This window comes from Pinus tabuliformis, chromosome 2_2 (genome assembly GCF_031772625.1).
Source record: "Pinus tabuliformis cultivar Carrire ecotype Pingquan chromosome 2_2, CPIR1, whole genome shotgun sequence".
Taxonomy (NCBI): Eukaryota; Viridiplantae; Streptophyta; class Pinopsida; order Pinales; family Pinaceae; genus Pinus; species Pinus tabuliformis.
The window spans coordinates 355,773,586-355,795,436 of NC_142300.1; the positions used below are offsets into that span (position 1 = coordinate 355,773,586).

Genomic DNA, 21,851 nt, shown 5'->3' on the forward strand with positions numbered 1-21,851 from the left:
TGACTAGGCATTGTGCAATGATGCTAGAGAATGAATTAGAACAAGTACTTCACATATTTGCTCCATTAATCCACCTCTAAACATAAATCTAACACACTCGAGTCCAAAGTAATGAGATAGGGGAATGAATGTCTTGTGCAATGCCCATTTGTGCTTACACTACACCTTAAATACTTTAATATTGCCTCAATTTATAGTCTTAAATTCCTTGCAACATGGAAAGGAGCATGCTTTCCTGGATAAATTAATTAGAACCATGGGCTCCATTAATCAAAATTGAAGGGATTGGGTGGTATGAGACCTCCCCAATATTTTCCAAGTACCATTCTTCTAGTTTTATTTATTCACTGGCTTGTACATCTATGTGCTAATTAAGCTTTCTCTAACTATGATAAAGCTCAATATTTTTGAATTGAGAAGCTCCCACTTTGCTTTTGGATATTGATTGGGTTAGAGAATTGAGATTGGGTGGTATGGGACATCCCTAATTTTTTCCATGTACCCTTTTCCTAGTTTCATTTCTTGATTGACTTGTACATCTACATGCCAAATTAAGCTCTCTCTAACTATGATAAAGCTCAATATTTTGAATTAAGAAGCTCTCATTTTGCTTTTGGATATTGATCGAGCCAAAGAATTGTAAATTGAGATATGCTACTTGTTCATTAGCTTGATAAGAATTATTTAATCCCCTCCTACTATGAATGACCTCATGTAGAGAAAATGATCATCCTTATATTAATTATAGGTTTTGATATATTCTAGAAATTTGACGAACATGAGCGAAGTCTAAGTTAATTGTTTGACTTTGCTCATGTCCATTAAATTTCCAAATTATTTTGGAATCTATAATAAAAAAGAGAAAATCAATATATTTGAAAAATTAAAAAAATATAAAACTTAACTTAATTACGTCTAGAGGCATTCTCCAGCCCAATATGGAAGAGATATAGAAACTAAAAAATAAAATTAATAAAGTGTAAACATTTTTACTTGATTAAAATAAAATCAAAATAATAAAAAATCTTAAAATATAAGAGATATAGAAACTAAAAAATAAAATTAATAAAGTGTAAACATTTTTACTTGATTAAAATAAAATAAAAATAATAAAAAAATGTTAAAATATAAAACAACCCAATATGGAAGAGATATAGAAACTAAAAAATAAAATTAATAAAAGTGAAAACATTTTTACTTGATTAAAATAAAATAAAAATAATAAAAAAATGTTAAAATATAAATAACTTCATTGTATTAACCCATGATATTTATGTGGAATATAACTTATTTAAGTGGGGGAAATTAAACCAATCTAGATTCATATTAACTCCGGATTTAACAAGCGCCCATAGGGATGAAATCACTTGAAATACAAACCTCTTTTAAAGTAAAAATTCTCCTGAAATGCAAACCTCTTTTAAAGTGAAAAGATATTTGATCCCTCTATGCTTAATATATCTGAAATTGAGATAGATCTAAACTGGTCATTAAAAACCATTTACACCTTAAACATAGTCTAGTCTATTTTATAATAATTTATTCAGCATTTGAAATGTTATTTTTCATTTATATAATTTTTTTGATTCAAAGTATTCCGATATCTAGAAAAGAGCAAATAATGTATTTATGTATATTATATGCATGTAATATCGGTAAGAATAGATACCTTGCTCCGTTTTAATTCATATATCGTTATGGGTACGTTTTAGCTTTATGGAAATATTGTCTCCCTCTAATCTGTGGAAATATTCAACATCCTCACTATTTGACTTTTACACGCTTTCAAACTAATGCTAGGTGAGCACAAAAAAAGTACGATCGCTTCTCAAGGAGTCACCTATTCCTCAACTCCACCCGGGATTTCTTGTCCCTGCAATGTCCACTGTCCCGCAATTCGAACCCTAGCTCGGAAATTTCCAATAAAAGATTGACCAGATCGTGAACAGCAGACTGCCGGATCCTTCTCATCATGTTGGCCAAGCGATTGTTTCAGAAAGCATTACAGAAGGTATTTTTCATTTTATAAATTTATTAAACCTTCAATTCTTTGAGTCGAAGCATATCGGAGGCGTTGACTCTGAGCTTCATTGAAGCATTTGCTCAATATGCTGCAAATTACACAATTGCGGTTAAATGTTCTCTTAGACATTAAAGGTTGCATGGAAGCTGAAATGCGAAACATGGATCGGATCACGCCTGTTTTAGTAGGCAGCTCTTCAATTTTGGGGGGCTTAATGCGTAAAAACACCAATCAATCATACTTCCTTTACACTATTCTCCTGCGCATTGACTCTGGACGTTTAAATTCAAGTTTCTATAAATATATTTTGATTGTAAAGCACAATTCTTCTATTTGAGAGGTTTGACCAATATGACAAATATAAGATACCATGTCACTAGCTACAGACATATATTGTCGTCATTATTATTATTATTATTATTTGGACAATAGAGGGTTTGAGTCGTATAAAATACTGGACAAACAGAATTGCGTAATAAACAAATTAGTGTAACTATACCAGTGGGAATGTCAAAGCAGCAAACATTAGTTTACTGATAAAATCAAATAGTTAGTGTAGGAGTACGTAGTGAATGCACCAATTGTGGTAAATAAAGTACAGTTTACGAATTGCAATTATCCTTATGTGTGTAATATATATGTAATATGTATCCAATAAAAATGATAATGCAAACCACAGTTTTCCTTGTTGCACCCTAGTACTTGCCATAAGGTGATGTGACAAGTAGAATAAACTTAAAGCTATACAACTCAGGCTTGGGGACCGATCAACGAGTTAATGAATAAGAGTATGATTTGAACATAGGAAGTGTTGCGGATTTAAACTCTTCATGACCCAACAAATAAAAATAACTGGAAAAACACTTGAAATTAAAAGAAAGTTTTCATTCCATGACAAACCCTCTTCATAGACATCAAAACAATTTTAAAAGCTCGTAAATTTAACTATACACATGTAAACTAAAACTATGCTATCAATACCAGCATAGATCCATCTTAAACCTGGATCTATCAAGCACTGAGAAAGATCCAATTTTTTAAGGTGTAGATGTTTTCATCTTAAATTTCTATTTCCATGACCAACTCAAAATAATTTTCCAAGTCCTTCATGGCATTGCATAGTGCAACTATGCACATCAATGGGGAGCAAAAGCCCTTGTCCATGCGTCTGAAGGTCTCACTAACCTAATGTGTAGACAACAAAATTGTTTCTCTCTAAATGATGGCTTCATTGTTTCAACTATTCAATCTGATGCTGGATCGACCTTCCTCGATTTAATCACATCATCATTCTTACTTCTCAATGATATTAAATGACTTTTAAGTTTATCCTCGACTTTTTAGATGTGTAACATTTCTGGCTAGAGGACTTGCCATGGGTTTGTAATAGTGAGACTCAAAACTTTCTCTTTTAAATAAACAACAATAACAAAAACTTAACAAATATTATCTTTAAACATATAGTCAGCAAGGCACACTACCCCTCCTTCTTTAAGAATGCATGATCGTAGTAGATAATGAACAAAGAAATAATAGCAGAAGCTTAAACATAATAACACTCTCCTACATCCAAAATGCTTGAAAGAAGTCCCTTTTCCTAGTGCAAACTAGGCTGTCTGCACATTGAAGTAGCAATACGTTGGGGAATTAAGCACTCATGGGTGCTTTTCCTCTCAACCAAATGTATAGCTAGAGATGTTGGTGATGTCACTTGCATAATGGCTTCAAGCTCAAGTACTAGAATAGGTTATCTCAAATACATTAGGAACTATCCCCAAAACCAGTAGGTAATAAGATGTCAGCACAAACTCAAAAAAGGTCTTAGTTTGAATAGGACATGCACAAGGCCACATCCTTTTGATTATGTGTGAAGTCTCTGGTAACAAGATTGACACCTCTCTAAAGGGCCGTGTTGTGACAAACGACTACACCCTCCTCTAGCTATGGTGTTCTTCACCCTCACCAAGCCTACGATGTCCTTGTAAAACAATTGGGAACTAGGAACAACATCTCCCGCAGGCTGTGATGCTTCCTAACATAATGTGCCCACCAATGATAACAACAAATGAGCAACACACAATCTATCCCAAATTATTGTCACTGTATTTAATAACCAACCCTTCCCTTCCAACTCTTTAAGAACAACAGACTAAGGTTTTCCGAAAGGTCACAAATCCCAAGACACAACTTGACACAACAACCGTTTCCCAAATAAGCTAGCACAAATCTTGAATCTTCCCACACATATGTCCAACCTCCTAAAAAACTGCTACTTACCTTCCTTAAATAGGTTCAAAGGCAAAAGTTAGGGTTAGTTCACCACTAGTTTAGGTCCTATGATAAACTTCCTGCAAGGTCACTTCTCTAGCTTTGGGGCTATAAACTTTAAAGCATTGCACACCAATAAATCACTTGAATTAATCATAATTCCTCATAATGTGCTATCATTTCCTCTGTGAAAATTGACCAAGTGACAAGTGCTTTATGAGAACAAAGCTCTCTGTACCATACAAACTGATTCGGTTCTAAATATAAAGATGCAATACGTACATTTTGTAACAATTGCACATCATGTAGATCAAAATCTTGCTCCATCTGTAGTATCCATGTTACCGGATCCTTGCCATCAAACTTCCTCATATCTCGTTTTCTTGCTTTTAGGAGCTCGATCTTGAAATGAAAGTAACTCTGTAGTTTCAAATCTCCAAATTTTGAAATTGCGACGTGCGGTAGCCCTTTGCGTCCTCTTTCCAATGCCACCAGCCTGATCAAAATTGGATTCTCCAAGAAAGAGTTATGCTCAATCTCCCAAGATGACTTGATTATATACTTTTTCAGTAGAGCGAACTTGTACGAAGTGCCACGTGTCACTGTTTCGACCTTAGGACCTGAAACTGATACACAGAAAACTACAGACCGTCCTATTTTTGTAACTTCTTACTAATTTTGAATCTGATTTTCAGAGAGAAAGTTATGATGATTTTCTCAAGGTCACTTGTTCGGGATGTAATTCGGGAGCCTATAGAAACCCTAAGTTTCTTGGATCGTATCTCCGAAAATATAGCAAAACAAGATCTGAATTTCAGGTCGGAGCTTCACTGAGATTTTGGCTCAAATGGGTTTTAATTTCAGAGTCTGAATCTTTGTAGAAAAAAAATTATAGTGAAAATTCTACAATGCCCTATTTGAGATGGAATTATGGAGCTTGCAAAAACCCTAACTTCCTCAGATCATATCTCTGAAAATATAGCGAAACAAGATCTGCAATTCAGACCCGAGGTTCAGAAAGATTTTGTCTCAAATGGGTTTTTTTCAGCTTTTGTAACGTTGCATTAAAAACGTTATAGCGAAAATTCCACGATGACCTGTTTGGAGTAGCGAAACCCTAGAATCCAAAGCTATGATACCAAATGTTATGAAACCAGCTCACAAAAGATAGAAAAGATAGATCAACGCCTTAGAAATCAACCTCTTCAAGGGGACAACCTCCTTTACATTACACAAGTGAACAATTCTTGGATGATACAAATGACAAGACCTCCTTTCTATATATAGGAGTCTAAGGGGTCATAATGTAATCAGAGCCGACATAACAATAATAATGTAAGGGCAGAACAATAACAATAGTGGGCTTCTATGGGGCACAATAATAACAATATGGGGACTATATGGGCACAACAATATAATAAGGGGGTTGCACTAATAACAATAAGGGGTTACACTAGTAGTATAGGGACCTAACAGAGGTTGTAGGTTTCTTCCCCACCTTCGAATTTCTCTTTGTACTTCTTACCTTCAAGATCATTACAATAGACAGTAGATATCACATGATTCATCTTTGTAATTGATCTATGATAGGAACCACCCTAAGTGTTCCCTGTAGTAGTGGATCTCAATAGACCTTGTCCCCCACAAACTTGCTGTTCTAATAACCAAATGAAGGATACTATATGGCATGCCACCTTGGATGCTTATAGTCCCTAATCTTCCTTTAGAATGTCCTCTGAGATTGCATGTTTAACCCCATAGCCCAAGCAAATGAAGGCATTGGTCTCCCTTTCAGTTACCTATCCCAAAACCTTTTTAAATCATCTTTTTCATTTTTTTCTAAGTTTCTAAGTTCCCTTTACTCCCATTCCATATTACATGAAGTGAGCTTAGTAACCTATAGGGAAGCCCCTTAGGAACTTCTTCCTTAGCTTAAAGTGAGAAAGGCAAGCCTACTAAGATGACAATAGATAGCTTGCGTAATTTGCCTCTGGGGTCTTCACCCTTATGGTTAGAACTTTTCCACCAAGTGAAACTTTGGGAGGTAATACTCCCTCGCGGAAGGTATATCTTTGTTGAGGCTATATATCTCCATTGATCTCCTTCAATTTACCGGGTTTTCCTTCTTGGAATAATCTACTTGTTATGTCTATGTTTATGTCATTTAATTTCTTTTTGATCTTGTACTCATCTTACATTTCATTTCATCTCATTTTTGAGTATTGCTGGTTTTGACTTTTAGTTATCAATCCCTTTGACCTATTTTGGTGTTTAGTGGACACCTACAGAAGTTTCAATTTCAATCTCTAAACTTGGCATAAATTATAACTGTGTTCTTGGCAATTTCGGAAGGGTTTTGCATTTCGGGCCTGGGAGTCCTGAAATCTCAATGGGTGTCAATCCATTATGTGGTTTCTAGATTACGAGGCATAGGCCTGTGACACTTAAAAAAATATACTAATTCTCTATTGTGTGCTTGTTGCGTACTTGTTTTGTATAGGAAACAGCTATATCAGTGTGCTACAGCATATCATTCAGAAAGCCAAAACCACAAAAATATTCAGGAGGCTTTCCTCGTTACCATGCTTGTTCCTTGATATAGGTTTAGGTTTTCGTTCCTGTATACAAGAAGAAGGAACATGACCAGATGTATCTCTTTTGGATTTGGTGCTACAATCAAACAAGGCATTACTTGTAGAGTCCTGTCATAGGTTGTGAATGTGTTTTATGTTGCATGTGCATAATTGCGAAGCCTTTTTGTGACACTGGTGAGGGGTGCATATGCAAGCAGTTGTAACTAGACAACATAGCACAGAAAAACTTTTGGACATGTTCTCAAGGTCTATGCTGTTACAACTTAAAAAAGCTAACGTAAGGTATCTATCAGCTTAAGCTTGACAATAATCTAAATCTTCCAGTCGATATCTGGAATTTTAATTTCTTTCCATTGGTAGGGACAGATTTTTCACTTGGAAGAATAGATCTAACATCGCTTCAACATCTTGTATTTTAAAGCGAGATGGATAATCAGTGATCATGTGTTTTGTATAACTTCACTCTAGCCACCATGGGTTATATTAAGTTATTAACAAAATTATAATCTCTTCTGACAGTAAAACATTTATAATCTCTAAATCTCATATCTTTTCCTTCAGTATTCTGGATGAGTGCTGCTGTTAGAACTTCTGATATATACAAGTTTGTTTGTTTGTAATAAAATATATTCAATTGTGTATCTTGTAGTTGTTCGTGGAGGAAAGATATCATATGATCTAGTGGTTGGTGAGACATGCACATGGTCTCACACTTTAATGCTCTTCTTAGACAAGGTTTACTCTATAAAAATGAAAACAGTATAAGAAAAGTGTGTTGAATGCTGAATCTCAATCCTATTAATTGACAACATTTTTCCGTTCTGTGCTTTTTGAGAACTTTAGATTGCAGTAAACAAAATAAGATGAGTGATGTTAGCATCTTTTCATTATGGCTTTTCTAATTTTTCATATGTTGATCAATTATGCTTAGATTTCTATTATTATGTTGTATGAGTGGTCATCTTGTATCAGACCAAGAGCTGTGATGAACGTGGCAGGCACTACTACATTCATGAGACATTGCTAGAGCTTGATTCCTTCTCTAATGAAAGTATGAAATGGATATTTAGTAAGTTTATGTGGGTTCTAGTATCCTTGGAATTGAATATTTCTTTTATTACTTAAAAAAATGGTTTCTCTTTTGACCTAGGTCCATCAGTCTGGTTTACCGCAAGGGAGTTTGAGGCCAGCTCATTTGAATCCACGTGTAACAGTCCACTATGGCATACCGTCAACATCATCACTCTTATCTTTTGATTCACTTCAACGAATTTTAGCTGTGGCAACATTGTGAGTTTAAAGTAGTGTTGCTTTGCTTTTTTTACGACTTCCTTATAATAATTTTTTAGCTGTGGAAACATTTTGAGTTCAAAGTAGTGTTGCTTTAATTTTTTGTGTAACTTACCTATATGATGTTATGTACGATTGTCTCATTTATTTTTCTATTCTAATTTCTAGATGAACATCCCATAAGGAATTACATTATGTCTCCGCTGTCTTATTGTATTAGATACCATGCTTATCTACTTCGTGGTTCATTGTGGGGGTGCATATTCAATTGTGGCAACCAATTGATGATTTGAATGCATAATGGAACTCGATATTTTATTGTATGTAACAAACAATTTTTGTTTGTATGTGTGTACTATGTAGACAATATATTTGTAATTGTATAAATGTATTGATAGATAAATAATTGATAGGGAGAAGTACTTTGGTGGAAGGAGGGGTGGGGTGGGGCAGCTAACCCTAGCTACCCTGGTCTTGTTCATGCCTCCCTTTTGCATTTGATGCGGTGTTACTACTTGTCGGTGCTGGTTTCTCTAGTTCGTGGTGTCCTGTGATGTGTTGTATGTGTTTTTCATCGGATGCAGTGGCTCCATCGGGGTTTCTATTTAGGGTTTTCATCCATTTCGTTGAATATGGACTTCTGCGGGAGGGGTTGAGGGGTTGGTGTGTTGGGTGGTCTCTTGCTGCCTGGCTTCGTTTCGTGCCTCCTCCATTTTGATGCAAATGTTTTGCCATCTTTGCTTGGTGCTTTTTGGTGGTTCTGTTGGCAGCTTGGGTGTTGTGGCTTTGTCCTGGGTGTCTTGGGTGTGCCATGGCTTCCTTTTGCCGTTTCTTTGGTTTTTGTTGAGGTTGGCTATGCTGGTGGTTGTTGTGGCTTTCCGATGGGCTTTGATGCCCTAAATTTTTATTTTTCCTTTCGACTTGGTTCTAGCCTTTCTCTTGAAGCTTGCAGGGTGACTTGTGCCCTGTCTTTCGATATTTCTGAGATTCCTTCTGTTGGAGTTTCAAACTTGTTTGTTGGCCATTTTGTGGTGAGGGTTTCTTGCTTGGTATTTGTATTTTCTTCGGGCAACCATGAGGCGTAATTGCTCGAATGCATTTCAACATGTGCAAAATGTAATCTTTGTTCTTCTCATGGATGAATAAATTACATGTTTCTTTTCTCAGGAAAAAAAGATAAATAATTGATAGAATGAATAAGAATGATGAATATTACAATGGGCCTCCCTAATATAAATACCTAGGTAGGGTATTTTCACTAATGGACGTGTCTTTTTAATAACACACATTTTTTCATTACTAGTTAACTTATCATTATTTATTATATTATTATTATGTTCATAACGTTGCCATCCCCTTAAAAATTGCTTTGTCCTTGTTGCTGCAAAATCTAGCGAGCCGTGGAGAGGGATACCATACAAGGCAAGCACTAGACTAAGTGAAAACAATGGGGCGATGGCCCATTGTCACCACAGCCAAACGCCTTGCGCTTTATGGATTTTCACTAATGGGAGGAGTCCCTATATATAATAAGTCACCTAATAGGTCTTCTAAGCTTAAAGGTGTAATGTGTTAGAGAGGTCTTCAATGGAAAGATACAATTTTGGCACAAGGACTTGAAAAGGCCAAATCAGGGCAACACAAGACCTAGGGTTTGATTGATAGGTTGAGATTTGGGATGGCCAAAAGTCAAGACGCCAAGAAAGGGCTTCCTACAATGTATTTTAACAAGGTTAAGGCACACAAAATCCTTAAGAAGCCCTCAAGTTGAAGCTATAACCAAACTAGGGTTTACCTTAGGGCAAGGGAGATTTTGGATGAAAATTAAATGAATGCCCACCAAAGGAGAATGATTTTGTGGCAACCACACAACCCCCAATGTTTAGACTTTCCAAGGCTCAAAATACCCTCTCCTAGTCAATTCACACTAGCCGTAATTGGGCTGCTTGGCCTTAAGAGGTTCAAATTAGAGAAAGAGAGATAAAATTCAAATTGATGGATAAAAGATGACTTGATCATCAACTAGACAAGGCCAATGCCTAGTCTTTGGGTTGATGGAGTCTATGGATGGTTAAGATTAGCTAGATTTTGCAAAGGAATAAGGATATATTGACGCCCTAGAAACAGAACCCTAACTATTTCCTTTGTGAGGGATCAAAGTCACTTGGGAGAGCTATAATCAAGATAAACCAAGGGGATTGCCATTCACATATCATACATGAGTAATGCATACAATAATGAGATCTAGATTCTATGCAATTGATTTTCAATAAATTAGGGCACAATAGAAAAACCCTAGATCATCAATTTATTCCATACATTAGACATAAAATCAGAAAATTTTCAATAAACAAGCTCACTTACAAGACAATATGCATGAACAATCCTTTATTGATCCAAGACAACTTCTCCAAAGTCAAGCGAATAGCTCCAATGAACAAGAACAATCCAAAGATCACATCTTCACCAAGAAACAAGAGGCCGAAATCTCTCTAAGGAGGGCTGAAATAGTCCAAGAGATGATGAGAAATACAATAGTCAACTCCTCTATCTATATGAGAAGGAATAGTTCCTAATTAGCTTAAAAGCCCTTACAAGGACAAGTAAAATCATATTGATGCATTGGGTTACAAATCAATCCACTAGCTTAAACATAAATTAAATGATTAGCCCACATGCGTGAGCCATAAGGCCTAAAAATGCTGACATCATCCATGCATAGGGCTCCATGTGGCATGCGTTGAGGCTTTAGGGTGCCATGATTGATATAGAAACCTCTTAAAATCATGATGTGAGGGTTGGCACTCAAATCTCTATCTAAATCCCTCTATGGACCCCAAAATCCAGTTTGGGGCACTAAAGGTGGTCTCTTGGATCTCCAATTGCTCAATATGTTCATCTCTACTCCAACGTTAAGGGCTTTCCAGGTGCTACTAGTCCTCCCGTGTCTCAGAAGGTGAGACCATCCTCATCTAGGCTATGGATCAATTACCATGTCTTAGAGAATGCTAAGGCTGACTTGGAGGTGTGCTAGGTCTAGTTGTATCATCTTGAAGAATCATCAAAGGTAACGCAAAGTGGCAGAACATCCTGGGTGTAGGAGGTGCCTAGGTGTAGGTTTGATGTGTTGTTATTGGTTGCAGACCCAAGGCTCTCAACGCTTCACCTATGGGTGCCATTATACTTCTTTGAGGGCCTAGGTCCCTGTGGGTAAGGTGCCCAGGGCATGGGCTACTAACCACTTGACAGTCACAACATAAATTCTAGTGAAAGCAACCAGTAATCAGGGACATTAATCATTTTGCATCTAAGTGAACCAAGCTTGAATGTAAAGGGCTATTTAATACTTCAAATAAGGCTCCCCTTCCAAGATCAGAGCCTTTATCTCGCAATGGTGTTTCCTCCCTAGGTAGGAGTGGCTAAAGGACGACCCTATTGGGTGTTTCCATCCATAAAAGGGAAGTAACATTTCCTTAGTCGACCCTTCAACTGATAGGTGTTAGTGAATAATGATGGTATGGAGAGGAGAAAACTTCATGGCCAAGTGCCATGGTCAAAGGGACCAACAATATTGGGATCCACACCTTGAGTGTATAGGTCTGAGGAGGGAGCAATTGTGGGTGCTTGAGTTACCAACTCGACCTTTGTTTTTCCACCCCTCTTGTGTGGTTTTTACTTTTGTTTGATTTTTCTTTATATTACTGCTTGTAGCTCAAACAGTTGGAGCTTGCTTTGAATGATGTATAATAGTTGTAATACCTATTAATGATGAGACTACTCTGTGCCCATTGGGGTTGGGACATGCAGGGGTTCCTTTTTATGATGTAATGGAGTGACATATGCTCAAGAACCGGGCGATGGCCATAATGAGTGAGGTAGAGCTCATGCTAGGCTTTTGCCCACGTGCTAATGTGTATTTCCCGACCATCTTTTGCATTTTGATACTCTTTTATTCTACGTTGTGGCCATGATATGCTTTTTCCTTTTCTTTTAGCTGCATTGACCTCCTAGGGCAAAGCTCTGGGCCCTAAAGTATGTGGATGTATGGGTGCCAAATCCCAAAGAATCATTGGTCAGTTGAACCCGAAGAATGGAGGTGGAATATGGGCTTGTAATATAATATGGAAAGTGGTAAATATGAAATAGAGATAGATGAAACACACTTTCTCAATCATGGCTTCCCAAGTAGTGTCCCTTCTATACCCATTGGGCCATTAGGGGGGGTTCCACTAGACTAGGATAAAAAATTAAACCCCCATTTAAGGTGAGTGATCTAGATCATGGTCAAGACCCCTTATTCTTCTAGGTCACTCGTAATCCATACCAAAAATCCCAAACACCTGATTGCAAAATGAATAAAGTACCTTTTGATTGGAAGCCCACCTTCGTCCATGAGCTCTCATTGGATGGGTGGGAAAGTATATGACTGATGTACGTGGTAGAGATAAAATGGCACGTCATCAACTAGTGGTGACTATCATTGGTTGTAACGCTGGTTGGTGGGATGTGAAGAATAGAAGAAAAGTTTTCTCATATAGGTTCATCGACTTTGGTGGGTAACAATCCTTAAAGTAAGGACAATGGGGACATCGTTGCAAAAATTCTCTGTCTCTAATGATGAATCGTTTTCATGAATTAATAATAGTTGATGTACCAATTTGATGGTAGCCTCTTTTGGTGAAAAATGTAACTAGGTTCAGTCTTCATAATGACATGTAATTATGATTTTATGCAATAGATGAAAAGAAGAAAAATAAAATTATTGTAATGCTTGTATCATGGGTTTCATGAGCAAGAGATTTTATTTTTAGTTAAGACTCCCGTTGAGAGTCCTTAGGGATATTGTCATCTAGTCATAAAGGCCTAAAGAGTCATTGTCATGTAATGAAGGCATATTACACATTGTAAAGAGTCATATTTGTCTTTGTAAGTAATCCTCCAAGACCTTGTCACTAACTCTCACTCAAGTCGACTTACAATGTAAGTATGACATGGACAAACAAGTATATATGCCAGTGCTCGACCTCATTTGGAGGCAATCAATTCGGTGAAGCAAGTCTCCAACTTCAGGTGCGCAAATCGTCTTAGAAAAAGCCTTAAAGCCAACGAAGAAGGAAGGAAAGATAGCGAAGGAGAGGGTCATCATTGGAGGATTGTTTTGGGCTAAGTCTACCCTCACACGTGTGAGAATTACAGGTTCGAAGTAGACAAGGGAAGATTGAAGATTGTAGTCACATAAAGGTGACCTTGTTTGGGTGAAGAGCTTCGCTGAAGGAAGCCGAGTAAGAGAGGAAAGAGTCTCCTTCAAGGAGGAGACTATTCAAGAGGCAAAACTGATCTAGGGTTTCTGCTGTCAAGAAAGGAGTTGCAGAACTACAAGGAGAGGCCGAAATTTTGAAGGAAGCCGAAAAGAGGAAGAAGAAGAGCAACGTTGAAGAGTAGGCTTGTGACTTGGTCTTTGAAGGGATCTAGTGTCAAGGGTCTTTGTCTGTAATGTTCCTAAATAGGAATACAAGTGATATAAAGCAAATAATTTGTGCAACAAAATATAAAAACGAAGTACACATTAAACACCCATAGAAATGCTGCAAATATGGAACTACTGAGCCATTTTATTACTTCTTTGAGGGCAAAATACAATGGATAATAGAATGGTGCACCTGGGCTTGTCTCAGCGGACAAGCATGACCAAACCCAAGTGAGAAAATGGCTGATCCGATGATTGCTCCAACTGCTGCAACAATTTGCACTACGCTGCCTAGAAAACTGCCTTTATGCTAGGTTCAAATGGCTGAAAGGTCCACTTCCTATGCCCAAAAAGTTATATGCTTTTAACCATAGACTCCTTGGCCTAAACCCAAAAAAACCCACGAAGGTATTTGGTTGGTTTAGACTTATGAACTTTGACCCCCTTGGAGCCCAACTTCAACTGCAACTGCAAAACTCGGCCTGCTGGAATCCGCTTGTAGATACTCACGGAAAGGGTCCCAAAGTGCTGGGCTGACCCCTACTATCAATCCCCTAACTTCCCAGATGGGCTTCCGGCCTATGGCATTTGCTCCTAAGCTCTGAAGCATAAAAACTAATAGCTTGTTGACTTAAATGTTAAAAATACATGAGAGGTATTTTAATAATAATAATTTATTAATATATAAAATTGTATAAGTGATGAATGTTACAATGAGGACCCGCATATATATACCTAAGCAGGTGTCCTTTCGTGACTAGGCATGTGTTTTAGACATGCCTATTCACTTAACTTAATGACTATTTAACATAATCAATATTTGATTATTAACATTTACATTTATTTTATTTATTTAGTTGTTATGAATTATATTCATAACATAGCCCCTCCCTTCGGAAGCTTTGTCCTCAAAGCTTTAACGCTTTGGATTTTCTTCACTTAGTGTCTGTCATCTCAATGTATATAATCTGGATAATTTGGCCATCCTCTTCGTCATGTAGCTCATCAATAATATTCCTTGGATTTATTCTTTTATTTTTTTCTTTGAATTCTATTTTTTTTTTTTAATAACTCTAATATTTATTTTTTATTTTTATTTTTTTTATTTTTTGGCTTTTTGTTTATAACTCTATTTTTTTTGTTTAATTTAATAATATATATATCTATATATATATATATATATATATATATAAATTTATTTATATGATTGTTTTAATTTTTGATATATTATTATATATAATATATAGTTATTATATACTGAAACGTCAATGGGAAGGTCACAACATTTGACCACAACGTTATGATGAGGCTTCGTCAGGCTTGATGTAGATAGAGTATGCAACGAGTGGTGACAACGTGGATAGCAGGAGCACAGACGTGGAACAGTGGGCGTCGAGACTCGAGATGGCTGCGGAAAGGGACGGTGTCGGACAGAGGGATGGGAAAATGTCGGAACAGTGAGACGGAACGGTGTCGCGAAGGATTCCGGCTTGCAAGCGGAGTAGAGAGCAGAGAGTATTAGCAGTGGAAAAATCCGGTGGTGTGGATGGTGAACACCGCAGCAGGCGACGGAAGTGGGGAACATAATCGAATCCTTCAATTTCTATTTGTTCCACCTCATTATTTGAATTCATTTCTATGCGTAAAATGATTGGCATCAACCATCCAAAGTCTGTGGTCGAAACCTGAGGACTGGACAACCGAACTCCATTTGCTATCTTTTCCGCTTGATCATTAATTTCGTTCTCCATAACCCTAAACTCCATCTCATGCGTCTGCCCATTTTGGTGGCATTTTTCTTGAGCTTGTTGGTCCATTGCAGGGTTCCAATCACTGTCATACAAGATCACTGTATCAACACCAACTAAATTTTTCCAAACACCACCACTTCGGGTTGAGAGAATAAAAAGATTTTTTTTTGGATTTGTGTTAAACCGTCTGCATCAGTATTTGCCTCTCTTTTGGTTGGGTAGAGCCATCCAGCCTAACATAAGTATAACCATAAAGGTTAATAAAGGCCTCTAAAACATCAAGCATTCTTGTCATCTGAGAGAATATCAGTGCTCTGTGCCCTTCTGATCTTAACCGTCTGAGTAAAATTGCTAACTCTTGCAATTTACCATAGTCAAACTGTATAAGTCGCCTATAAGGAAAGAACAACTGCCTTCACACAATAACAGGTCTAAGGGGTTCAAGAAGCACACTGAGTTCTTTGCTAGTATTATCTTCTAGGATTGGACGGCTTAGAACAAAAAATCCTGATTTACTACACCAGAAAATTGGTGGAGGTGCTAGTGCAGCTAGAATTGCAAGGACAAAAGATTTAATTAAGTCCAACAACTTTTGACACCACTGTGAAGGTAACAAGACAAGATCAGCAAGTCTTGATGAAGACTCCAAATAACATGATGGATTGTTCCTTTTCTTATGAACATCAAAAACAGGATGCTCAATAGTTAGGACTCTCCTTAAATCCATTCCATAGACAGGTTTCCTCTTGCAACGCAGTGTGTTCAACCATGCTATGGCTGCAGCCCTTCCTTTTGCCTGCCTCAATCTCTCTTCTTGAAGAGCATGCTGGATCTCCTCAAAGATGTTTCTTCTGTGCATTAGTTCCTGCCTATGAACAGGGTGGCCTAATTCTTCATCTCTTAACTTACCAACCTCCTGAATCAATGAGGTGGGGGTTGCAACTTTTGACACGTGATCATACTCCAACGAGTTCATCACAATTTCTAGTTGAGAGAAACCCAAATTCATTCCCACTAAATCAATAGATGAGTATGGGACACCTTTGAGTATGGAACAAATATCTGAACATACTTGTTGCCCGAGTCCCAGCATATCAAATGAGCTTATAATCGGCATGCTTTCAAACAAATCTGGATGATTACACACCTTACGTAGCTGCATCAGAATATTAATGAGACCAAGAAAGTTGCCACTGGCTAAAGATGCCTATGTTTCTGAACTCGCAATATGATCTTCATAAAGGTTGGGTTGTCTTTTTGATAACTTGCAATATATTACATGTTCATATTTTTTTGAAAGTTGTTTCTCCACAACTTGTTTCAGGCGACGTAATATGGAAGGCCGCAATACATTGTCTAATATATTGCACTGAAAACGTTTGTCAGGTGATCCCACAACATTTTCAGTTTTGATCTTAGCAATCCCAAGGTCATCCTTCAAATTTTCTCGAGAATCCTCCTCTTCAAGATCAATCTGTTTATGAAAATTAAGTTGGGTGTCTTCCCTGTCAAGTCTATCATTCTGATTAACCACCAAAATAGCTTTGTTCTTGCACTCTTGACCTTGTACTGGAAGGAGATGACCTGCATTGGACCTATCCAATATCATACCATCTATCCTCTCATAATCTACCACAACTTCAGTTCTAATTGCTGAACTCAAGTCTTTATCAATTTCATTAGTAACAAAAGTTTGAAAAACGTCTGCTTTATCATGGTCAAGAATGGCCCTTGATACATATTCATCATTGTCCATTACATTTTCATTTTCATTATCATCGTTCTAATCAACATCTTCTTCTCCAGCTTCACCTAGTTTCGTTTCTTCACTATCGTTATTATCGATTTCCTTTCGACATGCTTTAACTTCTGCATATGATTTTTCTAAACGCTGAAATGCTTCTTGAATTCTACTAAAATTCTCTATGGATTCAGGACGTGAACGTAATGGCATATTGTGTAGCGAACTACGCTCAAAGATTCGCATGATTATATTGCGCACCATGGCTCCAATACCACTGAAGCATAAAAACTAATAGCTTGTTGACTTAAATGTTAAAAATACACGAGGTATTTTAATAATAATTTATCAAGTGATGAATGTTACAATGAGGACCGACATATATATACCTAAGCAGGTGTCCTTTCGTGACTGGGCATGTGTTTTAGACATGCCTCTTCACTTAACTTAATGACTATTTAACATAATCGATATTTATTATTTAACATTTACATTTATTTATTTGTTATGAATTATATTCATAACAAGCTCCATGAAAACGCTGGACTGGCCCTCTGCGCTGTCCAGAAGCCCAGTGATTCGAATTGTTGGGATGCTGGCTCTGTTGGCTCCAAAACTCACAAGAAATGCTAGCTTACTGCTGCTCTCCCAATCCTCTAACTCTCCCGACAAATCACTCATAGCTCCAACTCCTGCGTATTCTCTAGCTAGCTAGAAATACGCGCTCCCTGTTTGTGGCTGAATGGTAATGCTGTAACACACTCCCAGATCTCTTGAAATGACTATGGAATTGCCTCCCTAGGGCGGGCACGGAAGGTCCCCCGAAGGAAAGGTTGAATCTCTCGCTTGAGAGATTCATGGCTAAACAACTGGTTGACTCAGCTAAACAGCAGAGCGAACAATCAAGTAATTTTGATTGCAAGGTGTAAGAATGAATCCAAATGAGAGCTTCTTCCTCCTTTTAACTCCTTGGGCCTTCCTTACCTCATGTGGGCCCCTCCATTCAACTATTTGACTTCCCTCCAAGCCATTCGAATGGCCCAGTCCAAATTCACATGTGGGTGGCCCCCACATTCCACTAACAACCAAATAAAGTTGAATTTCCTCCTAAGTCCCTAAGTCGAAAATGCTGGGTTCTCTTCCTTAGCCAAAATTGTGCAAAATTGTGTAGCAACACCCTGTTACAAATGTATTTGAGAAGGGACATGACAATCCTCCCCTCCCAAATGTTGCTTGCCCTCAAGCAACCTCAAAGTTGGGTGCTCCAAAATGTGCTCACCCTCCCAGGTGGCATCCTCATCTGGCAAGTTCTTCCAACGCACCAAGAACTCCCTGATGGTCCTGCTCCTCAGTTTCCTTTCCCTGCTCTCCAAGATGGCCTCAGGTTCCAAAACCAAGTGGCCCTCATCATCTAGTGGGGGTAAATCAGCTGCTGCTGTCACTTGTTGTCCCAACACCTTTTTAAGGCATGAGACATGAAATACATTGTGGATCCTGCTCCCCTGAGGCAACTCTAGCTCATAGGCCACCTCTCCAACTCGTCTAATCACCCAGTAGGGCCCATAGAAGCGTGGCTGTAGCTTCTCGGCCCCCTTCTGCTTCAGCGTGGACTGCTTGTAAGGCTGTAGCCGGAGGTACACCAAGTCCCCCTCCTCGAAATGCCTCTCTGTCCTGTGCCGGTCTGTGTACACCTTTTGTTGATTTTGGGTTGTCACCAAGTTATCCTTGAGAGCCTTGAGGATGTCTTGGCTCTCTTGGACCTAGTCTTTGGCCTTTGGGGCCCGACTGTCTCCAAAAACAATGTCAGCAAAAGATAATGCATCATATCCATATAAAGCATGGAAAGGAGTCATACCAATGGACATGTGGTGGGTGGTGTTGTAGCAGTACTCGCCCAGATGCAACCACTGAATCCAAGCCCTCTGCTGACCAGTCACGTAGTTCCTCAGGTACCCCTCCAGCCACTGATTAACCCTCTCGGTCTAGCCATCTGTCTGAGGATGGTAGCTGGTGCTAGGAGTGAGCTCGGTCCCGACCAATTTGAAAAGTTCCTGCTAAAAGTCTCCCATGAACTTGCTGTCCTTGTCACTCACAATGTTCTTGGGGAGCCCGTACAACCTGAAAATCTCCCGAAAGAACAATTATGCAACCTGTGCAACGGTGTATCGGGTGGGGATGGCGAAAAAGTGGGCATATTTGGTCAAACGTAGATGCAGTCCTTCCCCTGCACTGTGGGGAGCTCTATGATGAAATCCATAGAGATACTTTCCCATTTCTCCTTGGGGATGGGAAGTGAGTGTAGCAATCCTGCAGGGTGGATCAGCTCCCCCTTGTTCCTCTGACATGCCTCACACTCCTGTACATGCTTCAGCACGTCCCCCTTGAGGCCCTTCCATGTGAATCTCTCCCTGACTGCCATACATGTTTTCCGGAACCCTTGGTGACCGGATAATGGTGAGTCATGTGCTGCCTGGTGCAACCTCTCTCCCAACTGCGAGTTGGGTACTAAGAAAATGCGCCCCTTGTAATAGATGACCTCATCTATCACTCAGTAATGCTCATCTGCATGGGTACCCTCCAAGACCTCGCATGCCCTCCTGTCCTTGGAGTACTCCACCAATAGCTGAGCTTTCCAATCATGGCAGATGCTCATGAGGGATAAACCAGTTCGTCTCCGAGAGAGAGCATCGACCACCACATTGTGCTTTCCTCGCACATACTCTATGTCGAAGTCATAGGCCTCCACCTTGCTAGCCCATCCTTGCTGGCCCATCCTTGCTGCTTGTCATTGACGCCCTGCTGCCCCATGAAGTGACGAAGCTTGTTGTGATCAGTCTTCACTCGAAACCTGTTGCCCATCAAGTACTGTCGAAATTTGGCCAATGCATGCATGATGGCCAACATCTCTTTGTCATATATGGAATATGACAACTCATGTGGTAGGAGCTTCCAACTTTCGAAAGCAATGGGATGCCCCTCATGTGACAAAACTGCTCCAACTCCCACCTCGAATGCATGACACTCCACGATGAAGAGCTGGGAAATATCTGGAAGTGCCAAGACCAGGCAACTGCTCATCACCTCCTTGAGGCGATCAAAGGCAACCTGTGCTCCATCAGTCCATGCGAAAGACCCTCTCTTGGTCAAATCAGTCAAGGGTGTTGCCAGCTGTGAGAACCCCTTGACAAACTTCCTGTAGTAGGTGCAAATGCCTAAGAAACCCCTCAGCGCAGACACATCTTGAGGTACCGGCCAATCCTGGATGGCCCGTATTTTCTCCTCATGGACCCCATCAGCATCGATGATATGCCCTAGGTAGAGCATCTCTGTCAAACCAAACTCGCACTTGGATAGCTTGGCATAAAATTGCTGCTCCTCCAGGATGCGTAGTACCTCCTCCAAGTGCTGGAGATGCTCCTCCCATGTCCGACTGTAAATCAGAATGTCATCGAAGAAAACCAGCACAAACCTCCTCAACTGTCCCCGGAAGACATGGTTCATGCATGATTGGAAAGTGGTTGGAGCGTTGGTCAGCCCAAATGGCATGACCAGGAACTCGAAGTGCCCATAGTGGCATCAAAAAGCTATCTTAGGGATATCTTGATCCCTCACCCTGATCTAGTGGTACCTTGAACGCAGATCGATCTTAGAGAAGTACTTGGCTCCTCTAAGCTCATCCATCAACTCATCTATGAGGGGAATGTTGATTTAGGGTAGCATCGGATGTGCTCTAGCCATGAAAATTGGTGGAGTGGCTAAAGAACATGAGATTTCCAAGACCCATAAATGGTTTGGGGAAATTCTACCCCGTGAAGGAGATTTTAAAATAATTAATGTTTTTAATGGGTTCCTAAGTCTAAACTTAGGAAAATAAAAATATCAATGGGTATTAATATAAAACTGGGTTAAAAGGTTCTAAATGACATGGATCAAACCAATTCTAATCTTAGGCTTTGATTAGAGATGTAATCTCGGCCGTTGAAGACTCAACAGAAAAAGTATAAGAGGAGGCTTGAGGGTCAGTTGGAGATACACCAAAGTAATCAGTAAGTTCGATTTCCTAGAGTGGGGTTTGCTAAGAGAAATCGAACCAATGATTAGAGTTGCAGCAAGGGGTAGTGAGTGCATAACAGAGAGGCAGAGACAGTGTCGGAAGACCAGCGCAGAGGCAGAGAGGCAGACACAGAGCCAGAAGGAGCCACGCAGTGGCTAGCAATGACTGCGCAGAGGGCCAGAGGGCCCGCGTAAGTGACGCAGAGGCTGCAGAAGTGACACAGAGGACCAGAGAGGTTGTGCAGAGCCTCAGAGGGTTGACATAGAGGCCAGGAGGGCTGACGCTGAGCCTCAGAGAGGTGTTGGAGAGAGCTTCGTGGAGCAGACTTTTAGAATATCTGCTTTTGAAGAGAGGTATTACTGCTAGATAGATTTCTCTGTAGGGTGAGTCAGTTTGGCATCCAGTTGTACTCAAGAAAAGCTGCTTAATAATAAAACCCTCAGAACTGTTGCACCGGTTTTCCCAAGTTGGGTTTTTCCGGGGACGATTGTCCAAAAATAACGGTGTCCCTTGTGTGTTTGTCTATTTCTTTCAGTTGATGATCTGTAGATGGTTGAGACTGCATTGTGTTTATTTCAATATTTATATGGTTAAATAACTTGTTCAGTAATTAAACAAGTAGGAGAAATAAACTAGATAGTGCAGGAAAATTTCTAACGGGTT

At 39.1% G+C, this 21,851-nt stretch overlaps 1 protein-coding gene across 6 annotated transcripts in view; it reads left to right on the forward strand.

Moving 5' to 3' along the window:
- The first annotated feature begins 1,744 nt into the window (after positions 1–1,744).
- The window catches only part of LOC149192717 (uncharacterized), a 473,076-nt gene continuing 452,969 nt past the window's right edge, over positions 1,745–21,851 (forward strand). For 2 of the 6 annotated variants that reach the window (XM_089404681.1, XM_089404682.1), the window contains exons 1-2: positions 1,745–2,011; positions 8,036–8,175. In XM_089404681.1, coding sequence (XP_089260807.1) covers positions 1,973–2,011; positions 8,036–8,175 — 179 coding nt within the window. In that variant the 5' untranslated portion in view covers positions 1,745–1,972. Of the gene's footprint in view, positions 2,012–8,035; positions 8,176–21,851 lie in introns of those variants that run through there. The other 4 variants (XM_089404676.1, XM_089404677.1, XM_089404679.1 and 1 more) reach the window with 3 other exon arrangements.